We start from the raw sequence: 15,131 nt of genomic DNA, 5'->3' as shown, positions 1-15,131 counted from the left end.
CAAACAGTCCCAGTTAATGCTAGCCACAAGTTTTTAAAATAGTTAATAAAAACAAACAAAAAAAACAACCACAGTTTATTCCTGATAACCTATAATGCAGGTTGTGCCTTCTGACCATTTTGCCTTTTAAAATTTGAAGCTGCAAAGAAAGACCTTTCTTTGTAGGGGGGAAAACAAGCTAAGTAAGGGACTATCTTTTCTTTATTCAGGTCCAAATACATAATTCACAGGAAAATGTTTTTTTTCCCTATGAAGAATAATTTCATAAAGAGAAAAATGAAAATTTTTATAATGTTGCCAACCAAAGGGGTTCTCCATTTTACTTTCAGGGAAGCCAAATCTGCTGTATGTTGAAATTTTACCTTGTTACACAGAGACTCAAAAGATGAAACGCAGACACACCTAAATGATTTATTTTACTTTCTTGATGTTGACTGTGTATACAGACAGGTGGACAGCCATATGAGATATTTATGATTATTTGGATGAAAGAAAATATAAAATGTTGCATAAAATGATGAGAGAATATAACTGGAAAAACTGTAGGAGAAAATGGAAATCCAATAATCTTAGTATTATTTTTTCTCTTTAGTGTACAATTGATACCTCTCCACTATGATAAAATGGAATACTGTTAGGTTACATTGTATTTGGGAATTGAATTCTACTTTACCTTTTTGCCATTAGAATTCCTTCTGTACTTCAAGTTCCAACTAAAATGATATGTTAAAAACAAAAACAGCATCTTTATGATTCGCTTTAGTCAAATGAAAACATGATAAAATGTCAAATGCTAAACGTTGAAATTTAAATGAAAAGAAGATATTAGGCCCCCAAAATACACAGCTGGATAAGCATATAGAAAAGGTAGAACAAATCAATAAAGTAGATACTTTTAAAGTATAATTGAGGGAGAAAATTATTCTTTTTTATAGACGAGAAAACTGAATGGGAAGAAGGAAATTTATTTGACTAAAGTATTTTGGCAAGTAATCCAAATAGCTTTGAGATTGCATGAGGCCAATTTCATGAAGTCCTGCCTCTCTCCTCCTCCTCCTCCTTTCTCTTCTTCTTCGTTTTTTTTTTTTTTAGTTGTTATCATTTGTAACCCATTCTCTTTGCCAAATGGATTTCATCTTTTTTTTTTTTTTTCTAAAAGGTAGACTTTGCCTTGGTTTTTAAAAGAAACAACCTGGCACTTCTAGGTATTTTGTAGCCTATTTAATCTGCTTCCATACTTCTTGGTTATATGACTGAATGAGACCAAAGCAGGCTAGTCTACTTGACTTTCTCTGAAAGGCCTGTCCGTATCCCATTTTATGCCATTGCTCAATCAGGAAGGCCTCTCTACCTGGAGTTCCTTCCCCTTATTATTTTTACCTGCCTGGAAAGGTAAGGACCAACTCAAATGTTATTGCCCCTTACAGCTTTCACCTTTCAATCAGTCAGAAGGAGTTAAACCTTCTTTATTCTGGCTTCGTGATTTCCCCCTTCCCAGTCAAGTAGAGGCAGAAATGTGGGGTGAATTCCTTGGAGCTGCAGCCTGAGGCTGGGTGGCCATTGCTTATGGGAAGGCCACAGAAGGTGGAGCCAAGGGATGTATTTGATAATACAGCATCCTGGGAAGAAGCCAAAATCAGGCAATGACTCAACAGCTCTGAATGGTTAAGCTTTGAGGGCCAGTACAAACTGGAAACTCCAGTCAGAATAGAACAAATGGTTTGAAGTTAAGAGAGATGACACCATCTTCACCAGAGAAGATGGAACTATTCTCAGAAGATATCTGCAGACTTGGTGGGGCAGAAGGTAGGCACTAAAGACCTTGACCTCAGAGTGGACACCAGATCTTTTTTTCATATATCCTAATACTGTACTAGGTCATTTATATACAATGGGTTTTTAAATTCTTATCTCACCTGGTAAATTGTAAATGTCTTCATAGTCATGTTTTTGTTATAATCTTCTTTATAACCATTCCTCATGTAGTATAATGTCTGGCACATCATAAGTGCTAAATAAATATTTGTTTCATTTATTAAATAAATGTTAAACCCATCTTGTATTTAAGTATGACATATTGACTTTTCTAGTTTTATAATTTTTATTTAAAATGTAATCGTTTATTTTTAAAAATTAACAACTTACTGGGTCTTGGGAATTATACAGAAAGCAAAATTATTGTTTGTTTCATCTCCGGAAGAGAAGGCAAACAGTAAATAGTTACCACATTAGGTACAGTGACAGGTTTATGCATAGTGCACTATGGGAACTCTTATGAGAGCAGCTATACTCTCAGGGAAAGGTTAAGGAGTCCATTTTAGCTGAGTGCAGGAATGAGAAGGGGTCTGCCAGGAAAGTCATGGGGTACAAATGCCAGTGAATGGGGTGGGATGGGGAGGGGATGATTCAGTAGGTTAATGTACTGGAGATTGAGAGAAAGTAGGAGGCCACAAAGGCAGAGAGGGGTCAGATCATGAAAGCATGCTATACCAAAGAATTTGAATTTTATTCTTTGTCTTAAGAAGCGCAGAAGGATTTATGAAGGGGTTCTAAGTGCATTTCTTTGTTCTTCACTGCTTTATTTTCCACCTACGTTTTGACGTGTCATCTGACAGGTGCTTCTAGGAATCTATTAGGTCTTAACACATTAAGCCGTCCAGGAATTAATGGAGGACTTGATACCACTGCCATAAATATAGTCACCAAAGTCAGTTAATGGTTGTGTCTGCATTGGAAACGGCATTTCTCTATTTAATAACTCCTTTATCAAATTTAAAGTCAGTATCAGTTAGGCTTAAGCAACATATGCAGGCTGACTTTATTTTTTTTATCTATTGAGATCAAAATAAAACATAATTTTTCTCATGCCAAAGCTCTTTTGGAGTTGAATGTATTGATATTTTTTGTGGGGATACCTAAGCTGTAAATTCTAAAAACACATTTTATTACTTTCCAAATTAACTCAGATAAGCTAAAATGTGACCATGGTTTATAATGACTGGTTGAATTGCAGTAATGTCCACTTAAACACGGTAAATTGAAATTGTTATGTATGGTCCTCATATTCTAACAACATTGTCTTATAATACTTAGAGAATTCATTTTGTACCTTGACTCCTAAATGTGTTGAGCCAGGACTTTCATGTGATGGGTAAAATTATATTCACATGTGCCAATGATAGTACTTTTTATAATTAAGGACAAAAGTTGAGGGTTTTTACAGTTATCATTTAAAGAAATTTAAAGAAAGGTAGACTTAACTTTAACATTCATTGATAGTCTACTGATTTTATTCTTCAGAAATTTTTAGTGAGCTAGAATTTTATAAGAAACCTTGATACATTTGTTTAAACTATAGCAGGTGGCTGTCTAAATAACCCAGAGCCAACAGATGGTTGTCTGTCCTATTATTTCTGAAAGGTCTTCAGGAACGTAATTCCATCACTCTCTTGAGTGGATTAGTTCAATGCTTTATTCCCCTGGTAGTCCGTTTCCTTCTGATGAGATAACATGTATCTCTTAAGTATCATTTGGGTAAGATCTTAATATCACAGTCGTGTTTAGCTGGTACGTGTTTAGCTGGTACGTGTTTAGCTGGTACCCAGAAATAATTATTCCTTTACCTGTTTGGGATATATGGTGAGTTACTCTTCTAACTTTATAAACATGGAAACAAATTTCTTACAAACAATTGCTGTTTAAAAAGTGTATCATCCAATTTGGATAATGGGATTAAGAATCTGTGGATGAAATTTGGTGATTATAACCTGTCAGCATAGGAGAATATGACAGTACTTGTATATCACACTGGGAATACCTGAGGCTAGATGCAGAATTCAAACCACTTTTGTAAATTGGAAAAAAGATGAGAAATTTTGACAGTAAATTTCATTGGGAGCATGTTCGGGGAAGTACACTTCAGAATAATAATTAGCTATAAATTTTTAAAATGAGAATGACTCATTATACATTTAATAAGTGAAAAAAGATCTAGAGATAATAGTGGACTAAAACTGAACAAGAATTAGTCAACTCTTTTACATAAAATGTGTTGATTAATGCTGTGCAGAGTTACAAAGAAAATGAAACAGAATATAATGTTGCCTTCAGGAGACCAATGAACTAATGAAGGAAAAATATACATATAAAAGATCCAAACTCTAAAGTATGCATGTTGTTTTCATTCGTATTCAGAGGTAGATTTGCCTAGAAGTTGAGTGTCTGTGTGACCAGTTGAAAGGACCAAATGTTAAATGATTTTGCACTGTTTTATTTCAGCACCGATAACAACCCAGTTCACTTCCTTCTGAGCTATTTCCTTGATGTATAGCCTGGGAAAATGTGGGTCATTAAATCATTACAGGCACTTGACTCTAGAGGATTATGCTCCATAATATACTCCTTGGTTTTTTGGCTTAAATTATTTCAACATTTTAAAAGGAATTGTACCTGATCTTTATTTCTCTTTGGGAGTGGTCAATAATAGATGTCTCACCTTGGAAATTATATCTATCATTCTTGTAGTCACGCAGGCTTTAAACTTTTCATTTGTGTTTGGTTCCTCCCCACCCCCACTCCTTATCAATATATTCTACATAGAATTTTAATTTCAGAACTGGAAAGGAAGCTTAGAGGTCATGCAGTTCAATTATCTTCTGAGATATGAATCCTCTTTACAAGATCTCTGATAAATATCCAGACTGTATTTCTAATACCTGGAATGACAGATAACTTTCTAAGGCCTTTCAACTCTTCCTTCCTGATATTTTTTCTACACCCTCCCCCCTGCCTTTTTTTTGGCCTCTCATCTTTTAACCTGGTTTTTATCGTTATCATGCCTGAATGTCTGCAAATAGCCTGCTAACTGATCTTTCTCTTCCAATTTTTCTCTCCTAGAATATCTTTGCACCACTGTCTGGATAAAATTCCTAAAACACTTTGATCATATTGCTACCTGACTCAGAAAACCTTCAGTAATTTCCTGTAGCCTTCAGGATAAAGTCAGAATTCATTAACTTGAAATAATCCGGCCTCGACATATATTTCTGGGTTAAACTTCACCTTTTTCAGCTTCCCTGCCCACCCTTTGAGCTTAGTTGGTCTACTCATATTGAAATTATATTGTGCTTGTTTCACTGCTGTTGCTAATGCTCTTCCCCTCCGTCTTCCTCTTTCACTACTACCTGCTTATTTCAGTGCTACTCACATTTTAAGACCCAGTCAGCCTTCTGTTTGGTAACTCACTCCAGACCCCAGCCAGCACACACTGGGATGTTTCCTTTTCTGAACTCCTGGGATGCCCATTTTCAGCCTCACTCATTTGGTGCTTAGTGATGAGCTAACTTGTGACAGTTCTCATAGTGTTATACTGAACTGTGATTTATCTTTTGTATCGATCTTTACTTTTTTCATGTTTTTAAACTTGGCTTTTTTCCAGGTTTATGACCTGGTGTAGAGCAGATGGTTTTCAAACCGTAGTCCACCAAACTTTAGGTATTCCCCAAAATAGGACTGGGGGAAGGTGAGGTAGTGGCCCTGGACTTGGGGTTTCCCACTTGTGTCAAGCAGAACATCTCTGTTTCAGTGTGCGTTTTATACTGAACTACTGCCTTTGATTACTTTTGAGAAAAGCATGGAAACTAATGATGTTTGAAAAATATGAATGAGGGCGCCTGGGTGGCTCAGTCGTTAAGCGTCTGCCTTCAGCTCAGGTCGTGATCTCAGGGTCCTGGCACCGAGCCCCACATCGGGCTCCCTGCTCAGCGGGAAGCCTGCTTCTCTCTCTCCCACTCCCCCTGCTTGTGTTCCCTCTCTCACTGTCTCTCTCTCTCTCTGTCAAATAAATAAATAAAATCTTAAAAAAAAAAAAGAAAAATATGAATGTGGAGGACAGGTATCCAGACTTGGCATAGACCGGCATGTATGTCCAATTTTAACTCCTTCCTGTTCTCTGCTTTAGCTTCCCCATTTAAAAAATTATAACATCAGTATGTATGACCTTACATCCATCCCTTACAGTGTAAACATCTCTGATGCTAAGGAAATTACCTTTATGAAAATAGAGTGACATTTTCTTAATGTTTAAAAAATGTGTATTTTTGTATTATGTAAGAAAAGGTATACTGTAATGTGTAAAGGATGTATTTATTTAGACAGTTCTATTACGAATTTGCTTACAGTTTTTGGTTGCTGTTATGGCCAGAATGTTTCACATATGGCACATCAATTACATGATAATTAAATATGGAAAAGGCAAATTACATTTCACTCTTTCCTTTTGATCAGAACATTATATGTGGCATTTGTTTGTCTTTTGCTCCTTCATACCACTAGCAAATTCTTCATTAGCATCAGACCAGAAATCTATGTAAACTTTTTATTTATTTATTTTAGACTTTTTATTTTTTTTGTGAGAGAGAGAGAGAGAGAAAGAGTGAGCACGAGCAGGGAGAGGGGCAGAGGGAGAAACAGATCCCTGCTGATCAGAGAGCCTGATGCTGGACCTGATCCCAGAACCCTGGGATCATGACCTGAGCCGAAGGCAGATGCTTAACTGACTGAGCCACCCAGGCATCCCAGAAATCTATGTAAACTTTAAAACACCAAGGACACCATCTTCAGAACCACAGGATCTAAAAACAACATGGCCATTGGTGTACAAGCAGCTTAAAAATTATGAAGGCTGGATCTGTGTAAACCAATGGAATGCCATTCCTTAGATCAAACTTTTTTCATCTCTCCCTTGCAAAGCAAGAGGTTACCCTGAAGATTGGTAACGTGTGTGTTACTGCTGTGCATAACCACACAAAAGACTTTATGCTCATTTTACTTGTGCTTAACCTCATACCTACAAGTATGTAAGGACACCAATAGTTGGCACCACCAGAATATTCAGTTTGAAAAGTGGAAGAATATAAAGCCCAATGTATACCTAGTCTGAGATCTGCTGGGGAATTACAACTTAAATCCAGTTGTAGCCATAGTGAAACACACCAAAGCCTGCCGTCCACAGCAGGTATTGGCAGTGTGTTATTCAGCAGGTTTAAACCACAAACCAAAGTCTGCAGACTGGATTACGTTTTCCAAGGGATTAAACATGTAATCAAAATTTTTATAAATCCTGTTTTAAGTGTCTATTTTAAGAAACAAAACAAACAGAAAACCATTAAAAACACAAAAGTATATTAAAATAGCAAGTCTTTTGTGAATCACTGCAGCATAAGGTTCTTGAGGTTGTCATGAGGAATAGTACGCTTCACACAATGGCAAACAAGGTGGGTGTTTTCCATATTGCTAGGATTGTGAAGTGGGGGTGGGAGGGTTTCTGCTACTGGTCCTGGGACTTGTTACAGCAACATTTTACCAGGAATTTTTAGGTGTCTTAAGCAGTGCAGATCCCCTTCAAATTCTAAGAGATAATCTCTCAGGGGAGCCTGGGTGGCTCAGCTGGACTCTTGATTTCCACTCAGGTCATGATCTCAGGGTCGTGCGATCCAGCCCCACCTTGGGCTCCAGGCTCAGCAGGGAGTCTACTTGAGATTTTCTCTCTCCTTTCCCTCTACCCCTCCCCCACTCTTGTGTGTGCACACTCTCTCTTTCTAAAATAAATAAATAATATCTTTAAAAAAAAGAAATAATCTCTCATGTTCACCATTTGCACTTTCTCCTCAAGCATATCGGTCTTGTTTGAGAAGAGAATTATGGAGACATTGCTGAAAACCTGATTATTGGCAATCATTTAAAAATGGTTAGCTTGGTGATGGGTATTGAGGAGGGCACGTTCTGCATGGAGCACTGGGTGTTATGAACAAACAATGAATCATGGAACACTGCACCAAAAACTAATGATGTAATATATGGTGATTAACATAACAATAAAAAAAATTAAAAAAAATGCTCAGAGATTCTGTAAGGCTGTTGGGCAGTCTATCTTCCATAAACATTCTGGGCCAATCCGCTGTGGAAAAAAAAAGAATCACTGATGTCATACCCTGGGAGGAGCATTCAGACTAACATTTCCTTTCTGATCTTTGACCACCTATCAGAGATTTTGAAAGGAACATATTAAGTTTCAAAGTTGTACTTATGAATATTTTGGTAGGTCTTCTGACAAGTAGAATATCTTCTTGCAATGGAATGTAATCTAGCTCTCTGAGCTTATCTGTTATTAAGGAAATCTTTTTACAGATTTGCTCAGCTAAAATTATCCACACTGGTCATGGGGGTTCTGTATGCTTCTGTCTGCCCATAATGCTCTGAAATGTAGCCAGAAAGATATACAAAAACCAAAACCAAAACCAGACATTGTCACTGTTCCCTGAGCTGCATGGGTGACTTGATGTCAGATGTCATCATCTTGTCTCCATTGAATTAGTTTGAATTTCCCCACCCCCAAAAAAGAAGCTTCTCTTGAAATCTACCAGCACCTTCATACCTTTTTGATCATGTTGCTGGAGACAGTGAAGCAGAAGTCCTCATGGGCACTCCTTGAAATCCTGCCCATGGATGATCTGCATCAGCTTTAGGAAGGTGGGTTTTAAACTGCTTCAAGGAGAATACTTGAGATCTGACTTTTCCCAGGACAGACATTTGTCCATCTCCTTGGACTTCCGTTACTGCTTAGCCTCACCTCCCATCACCACACAGCCAAGTAAATGGTAGCACAGAGACAGGAAGTTGCACAGAGAGACAGGAAGCCCTGATACTTTATTTTTTTACTCCAAACAATACTCACAACTCTAAAGAGTCGGCTTGGAGTGTGGGACCAGAGCATCTGTTTTGCAGTAAAAGGTCTGGACTTGAATCCTGGCTGTACAAATGAGGAATCCTAGCCAAATTACTTAACTTTATTGAATCTCTCAATTTCCTCATTTCCAAAATAAAGATAACCATAACTATCTCTCAGGATTGCTGTGAACAGCAAATAAGAACATTAGTCTACAGTGGTTTGCCCAGTGCTTGGCATGTAAGTTTCTAAAGTGTGTCACCTCCTTTTTTCATTTCTAATTACCCTTTTTAAAGATTTATTTATGAATGACTTTGAACTTAATGTTTATCAATAATCAGATACTTAAAAGATGAAATTTTGTCACCATTCAGGCTCTGAAAACATATGCAGATGACATTCAAAATTTGTTAGTAGTGGCAATTTCAATGCAATAAATTGCCGATGAAGATATTTAGATGTCTAGTTCTATTTGCTTTGTTAAAAAAAAAAATCAACCACCTTTCCTTGGGGGAAAGGAGAGGAACTTATTAGAAAAGGGTAAAGGGGTGGACTTTTTGGGATATGGGAATTTTCTCTGTTTTATATTTTTCTTTGGTTGGTGGTTACATTGGTGTATTGGTGTATACAAATTGCAAAACTCAACATACTAAGTATTGGTGCTTTCTACTTGTTATTTATACCTCAGTTTTAAAAAAAGCACCAGCATGACTTTTTACATTATTCAAGAAGGTTATACCTTCTGCTTCAGTTTGACTCCACATAAAGAGTCCAGAGCAAGAGTCTCATCACTTTGTTAGTTGAGGCTCATATGTTTATGTGTTGTTCATAAGAACAGGTATTAGCATATCTGAAATGAAATTTATGGGGTGTGCCATGCTCATTGATGGATGACATCATTCATTTTTAGTGTTTGGTTTTCTCTTATGTTTGAACCTACAACTGCACTGGGCATTGAGCCTGTTGTAAATAAGTAGGTCAGTTATTTTTAGAGTTTAAATAAAAAGCCTTATGCATTTAAACTTGCTCTTAAAATATAGTATTTCATTCATAAATGTAGAAAGTCAGTGATGTCTGTGTTCTCTGAAATGGAGTTACTTGATTATGCATCATTTAGTAAAGAAATGCTTGCTAAAAGCTATTAAAACGTAACTTCCACTTTAACTTAAACTCATTTTACTTAAGTTAGTGAAAATGTGAGTATAGAAGTTTGCAGCCATGTTCTTCATGTAGGTTTTATATTTGAAGCTTTCTTTAAGCTTGTATGAGTTCATTATTTTCCTCTTTGATCTTAGTGCAGCTCAATTTAAAATGTTCATATGAGAACCATAGTTCACTTGCTCAAAGCATGTGTTTTAGATAGCATTAAGATATTATGGTCACCTGAAAGTTCTTATAATTGGACTTCATTGTAGGATTATTGCTTCCCACTCACCCCCAAGTAGGTTCAAATGTGTAATGCTTTCTTCATTATTTGAAGCAATGATATATTTTTAGTTTAATTCAATTTACTTATTTTTTCAGATAAAGTTTTCTAATATTACATTAAAAGGCATTTAATTGCATCAAAATATATGTAGGAATTAAAAAATATGTCTATTCAGCCAAGCTTCATAAAAAAATACTGATTCATATGAGACAAAAATGTAGGGTTTTTTTTTTTAAAGATTTTATTCATTTGAGACACAGAGATACAGACAGAGAGAGCATGAGCAGGGGGAGCCATAGAGGGAGAGGGAGAAGCAGGCTCCCTGCTGAGCCAGGAGCCCGATGTGGGGCTCGATCCCAGGACCCCAGGATCATGACCTGAGCTGAAGGCAGATGCTTAACCATCTGAGCCACCCAGGCGCCCCAACAAAAATGTAGTTTTAATTTAGAAATGTTATTTTAGGTCATTTTGCAAAGCTATGATGAGATCCTGGAAAGAAAGTGACATTTGCCCTTTCAAGATGGAGGAAAACTATTACAAATTATGTTAGGCTTGAAGAAATTACAAAAAAATTAAATAAATTATGTAATGTTTTGATTAGTGGGAGACTCACTTTTATCCATTCTAAATAATTTATTACAGATAGCCTAAAAATTATTTAAAAGTAGTTATTAGTTTGATGGTTTCAAATGACATTGACTTTTTTTCCCATGATTTTAAAAATCCAATTAGGTCAGGTGAGTAAAAGTAAGTAGCGTTTTAAGGTGTTACCAGTTCAGTAGTGCTGGCACTTCACATGAGTTTATGACAGTTTTACTTCATGTAATGACTCTGAGCTGAATATATTTGCTATTCTAAAAATGGGGGAATCTTAAGTTTAATTCAGTCTCTATGTTCAGGAAGGTGATATTGTGTCCTTCTTGTCTGATACTTTAATATAAATAATAACTTCTTTTTTTTTTAAAGATTTATTTATTTATTTTGAGAGAGTGAGAATGAGAAAGAGAGAGTACATGAGAGCGGGGAGGGTTAGAGGGAGAAGCAGGCCCCTCGCCGAGCAGGGAGCCTGATGTGGGACTCGATCCTGGAACTCCAGGATCATGACCTGAGCCGAAGGCAGTCGTTTAACCAACTGAGCCACCCAGGCGCCCCTAAATAATAACTTCTTATGAATTCATTTGATAAATATAAATGAAAAATATTTAAACAGATTATTTAAACAAAACTGAGGCGTACCAGTGTTGCCACTGGCTTCGGTAAAGAGTGGTCATTGAGGTGTGCTTAGTTACCCTGTGGAAATCTTTATGTGGGATAGTGGGTACGGACAGCCCAACATCTGAATGGGAATTGGAAATGAATGAAAGATACCCAACACTTAGTAGCAACATCTCAGTAGCTCCATAACTGAAAAATACTATTTCATTACTTATTTTGATTTATAAATTTCTTGCTTAGGTGTTTTGGCCTTTTTTTTTTTTCTGTTGGTGCCATTTGTCTTTCTTATTAATATGTGGAATTTCATTATATCTTCAAGATAATATTCCTTTGTTAAATAAAGTTTAAATATTTTTTTCTCGGTGTATATTCTGCCATTTTATTTTTTGATGGGCTCTTTTGACACTAACACTTTTAAGAGAGTTGATTTATCATTGTTTTAGCTACATTTTGTGGGTTTCTTTTTTGTGGGAGGGCATCTTGTGTAGGAATTCTTTTCTAACTTAAAAGCAGAAAAATATTCACCTATATTTTCTTCTTAAAGTTTAAAAATTAAAAAAAATGGTTTAAAAGTTTTCACCTTATATTCAGATCTAACATTCATCTAGAATATATTTTTTATGTATGGCTCAAGTAGGAATCTAATTTTGTTTTTTATTCTTGGGAAAACCACTTGCCCCAGTAGCATCTGTCACCTGTCTACTCCCAGCTCCACCCAGCATGCCTTACCACACAGCACAGGTCCGCTCCTGGGTTCTCTGTTCTGCCCTGGCCTATGTGATAGTCTCAGGTCAGTATGTTTTATTTTAATTGCCAATTTATATTAAACCTTAATATCTTTCTAGGTAAGTATTGTATTTAATCTTCCCACATGGTGCATCATATCTTTTTTCCTTTTTGTGTCTTTTTATTTCCTTTTTAGAATGCTCTTCATGTTGTAATCTGGTACCAGGCCAACCTATAAGCCATATTTTCGAATGCTGGTCTGTCCTGAGTCTCTGGGTCTCCCTCATGGCCACAGAGGTTCCTACTTTTTCAAGATCTCATCAAAGATTTACTCGTGTGCTTAAAGGTACTCCAGAGCCCATGACAGATCTGCATTCTTCCACTAGTGGGATGGTTTAATATAATTGTTCCTCACTCCTCCTTTGTTATTCAAATTAAATATTTGTCATGCCTCAGCTTTTAAATTGAAACCTGTTTGTTTGGGATGAAGTCAGGACAATATGGTTTTACTTCCAAATCTGTGGTTATTTTTCAGCACAAAGGAAGGATATTTTTTTCTGAACAAAGTTGCCACAAGCTTGTGAACCATCTGACACCAAAAACAGAAAATGTCATGGCAAAAGCTCTGTTCTCAGGTATTATTACTACAGATTTACTGCTAGTTCAGGAAAGGCAAGTAGGTCTGAACTGGACCTTTGGTTGAGATGCCCATTCATTGTAGCAACCCCATCTCCTGATTAGATTTGGAAACCCATGTTCTTTAGGATGTCAAAGATTGGGAAATTTCAGAAATCCACTAGACACCTTTCTCTAGATACTCATGAAAATAACTTTATTTTACCTTTGAACTTATCAAATTCCAATATTAAGAACTATGCCTGACTCCCAGGAATCCTTAAAGAAATGTATGTTGAAAAAGTAAAGAGGGAGGTGGGATGTAGTGCTGACTAAAGGACATGCAAGTGACAAAAAATAGGCAGAACTGAAAGTAGTTTCACCCTCCCAACTCTAGATGGACAAAAATACCACCACAGTAGTGGAATTTTATGCATATCCACTTTGGCGATTTCCCAGTGATGTTAATTTTAGGAACTCACACCTAATTTAATTGTTGGCTCATAGAGGGGTACACTTAGAAACTGATGTTTTGATTTGCGAGGATGCCAGAGGGATTGAACACTGGCAGCTGTGAAATACCTTCCATAGCCGTTCAAGATAATTTTTGCAGCAGTGAATTTGGCAATAATTTCAATGTTTCAAGGAAGCTAGTGGCAGTTGTAGCTTTACGTAGCATACACTTCTGAGGGTCAGCTTAAAGCAACAGTCCTCTGTGTGTTTGCACAGAATTTTGTAACTGCAGCATGGTGATACTTAGGATTTTATGGTGATCAGAAGTTTGGAATCAAGCACAATCAACTGTGCCTCTGAATACTTTTTAAAGAGAATTTGTTAAATAATGCAGGCTGGATAAGAGCTTCTTTATGGTCCTCATTGGTGAAAGGGTTGGAAAAATTCAGTGGTTGCAATTGGCGCCACTGTTTCATTGCCTGCTCTTGGGTTACCAGTTACCATTAATGAATGTAGCCAAGGCAAGGATACCTGAAAATTCATATTGAGGCAGCAGAAATTTAATTCAAATTTTGATGTTGTGTGGTAGGCAGAATAACGGTTCCTCAAAGGTGTCCACAGTCTGACTCCAGAACCTGTGAATATGTTCCGCTACATGGCACAGGGGGCTTTGCAGATGTGATTAGGGCTAGGGATAATGAATTGTGAAGATAATCCTGGATTATATGGTTGGGCCCAATCTAATCACGTGAGTCCTTGAAAGTAGAGACTTTCCTTCTTGTCCTCAGAGAGAGAGATGTAATGATAGAAGAAGGATCAAAGAGATGCAGTGTAAAAAAAGATTCCATCTGCTAGTTCTGGCTTTGAAAATGGAGGAAAGGGCCCAGGAGCTAAGGAATTTAGTGGACTCTAAAAGCTAGGAATGGCCTTCGGCTGACAGCCAAGAAAATGCAGTTCTGCAACCTCTAGGAACTGAATTTGGGCAATGACCCAAATGAGCAAGGAAATGGATTCTAGAGTCTGTACAAAGGATGCAACTCTGCCGACACCTTGATTTTTGTCTGTTGAGACTCATGTTGGACTTCTGATCTGCCGTACTTTAAGGTCATAAATTTGTGTTGCTTAACCCACTTAATTTGTGGTAATCTGTTATAGTAGTAAGAGAAAACTAATACAAAGGATAATTGATTTTTTTTTTCCTTTTAAATGGTCATGGGTACAAAAGAGAAATATAATACAATTTTTGAAGGCATCTGTTCTCAAATAGAACAATTTTTCTTTTTTGAAGAAGAACCACGTATTGACTGACTTGTGTAGTCTCAACTAACTAATCCTTTTCCTAGAGTGTATTTCCTGAGGAAGAGGAAACATTGACAAATTACTACCTGGTATATAATTATGAGGAAAAATCAGAACCCTTGATTCAAATCAAAATTCATTTATAGTTTTGAGTTGATGTGGTTTTACCACTATGTTTCCTTTTCTGTCCAGAAAGAGCTGTGTTATCACTTACTTCTTAAAAATGTTAGTTGATTAGTTTCTTGATTGCCACCCAGAAGAGCAAACTGCTGTTAGGATCACCTCACATTATTCCCTAGATGGAAGAATCTCGGCTGAACTTTCATGTGCAGATTAAATCCGTCCATGATCTTGTTGTTAAATATTCCTCATGGAGATGTACCTCCTAGAAGGCTCACACATATAGCCCTGTGGTCCAGCTGATAAAGACAGATAAAAAAAAAAAAAAAGAAACATTGATCTCTGCTATGAGTTTGATTTTGCTACAGTTGGAAGTTTATAATTTTCCCCAAGGATAAAAAGGACGGGGAGAAATGGAAGTCCATGGGCTGAAAAGTTATTTGCCATTGCCCATATTTTCACCTGATAGTAATTAGCCATTTCTATACAAAAGTACCTTTATAAATATTCATGAGCCTGTTCAGGGTAGCTTTGTCATGCAGTACACCT

At 36.7% G+C, this 15,131-nt stretch overlaps 1 protein-coding gene and 1 pseudogene across 8 annotated transcripts in view; one reads left to right on the top strand and one right to left on the bottom strand.

Annotated features, from left to right (window-relative positions):
• The window catches only part of CTNNA2 (catenin alpha 2), a 1,086,060-nt gene that overhangs the window by 50,840 nt on the left and 1,020,089 nt on the right, over nucleotides 1-15,131 (top strand). The window contains exon 2 of one of the 8 annotated variants that reach the window (XM_027622199.2): nucleotides 12,055-12,159. The exons of 2 other annotated variants lie outside the window; for them this stretch is intronic. In XM_027622199.2, the coding sequence (XP_027478000.1) occupies nucleotides 12,090-12,159 (70 nt within the window). In that variant the 5' untranslated portion in view covers nucleotides 12,055-12,089. Of the gene's footprint in view, nucleotides 1-12,054; nucleotides 12,160-12,419; nucleotides 12,442-15,131 lie in introns of those variants that run through there. 5 more of the 8 variants (XM_027622207.1, XM_027622201.1, XM_027622202.1 and 2 more) reach the window with 5 other exon arrangements.
• On the bottom strand, nucleotides 7,209-8,432 carry LOC113937631 (annotated as a pseudogene).

The sequence above is a fragment of the Zalophus californianus genome, chromosome 8, assembly GCF_009762305.2.
Source record: "Zalophus californianus isolate mZalCal1 chromosome 8, mZalCal1.pri.v2, whole genome shotgun sequence".
Classification (NCBI taxonomy): domain Eukaryota; kingdom Metazoa; phylum Chordata; class Mammalia; order Carnivora; family Otariidae; genus Zalophus; species Zalophus californianus.
The sequence above is the reverse complement of the archived record's forward strand: the minus strand, read 5'-3'. Positions and strand labels throughout refer to the sequence as shown.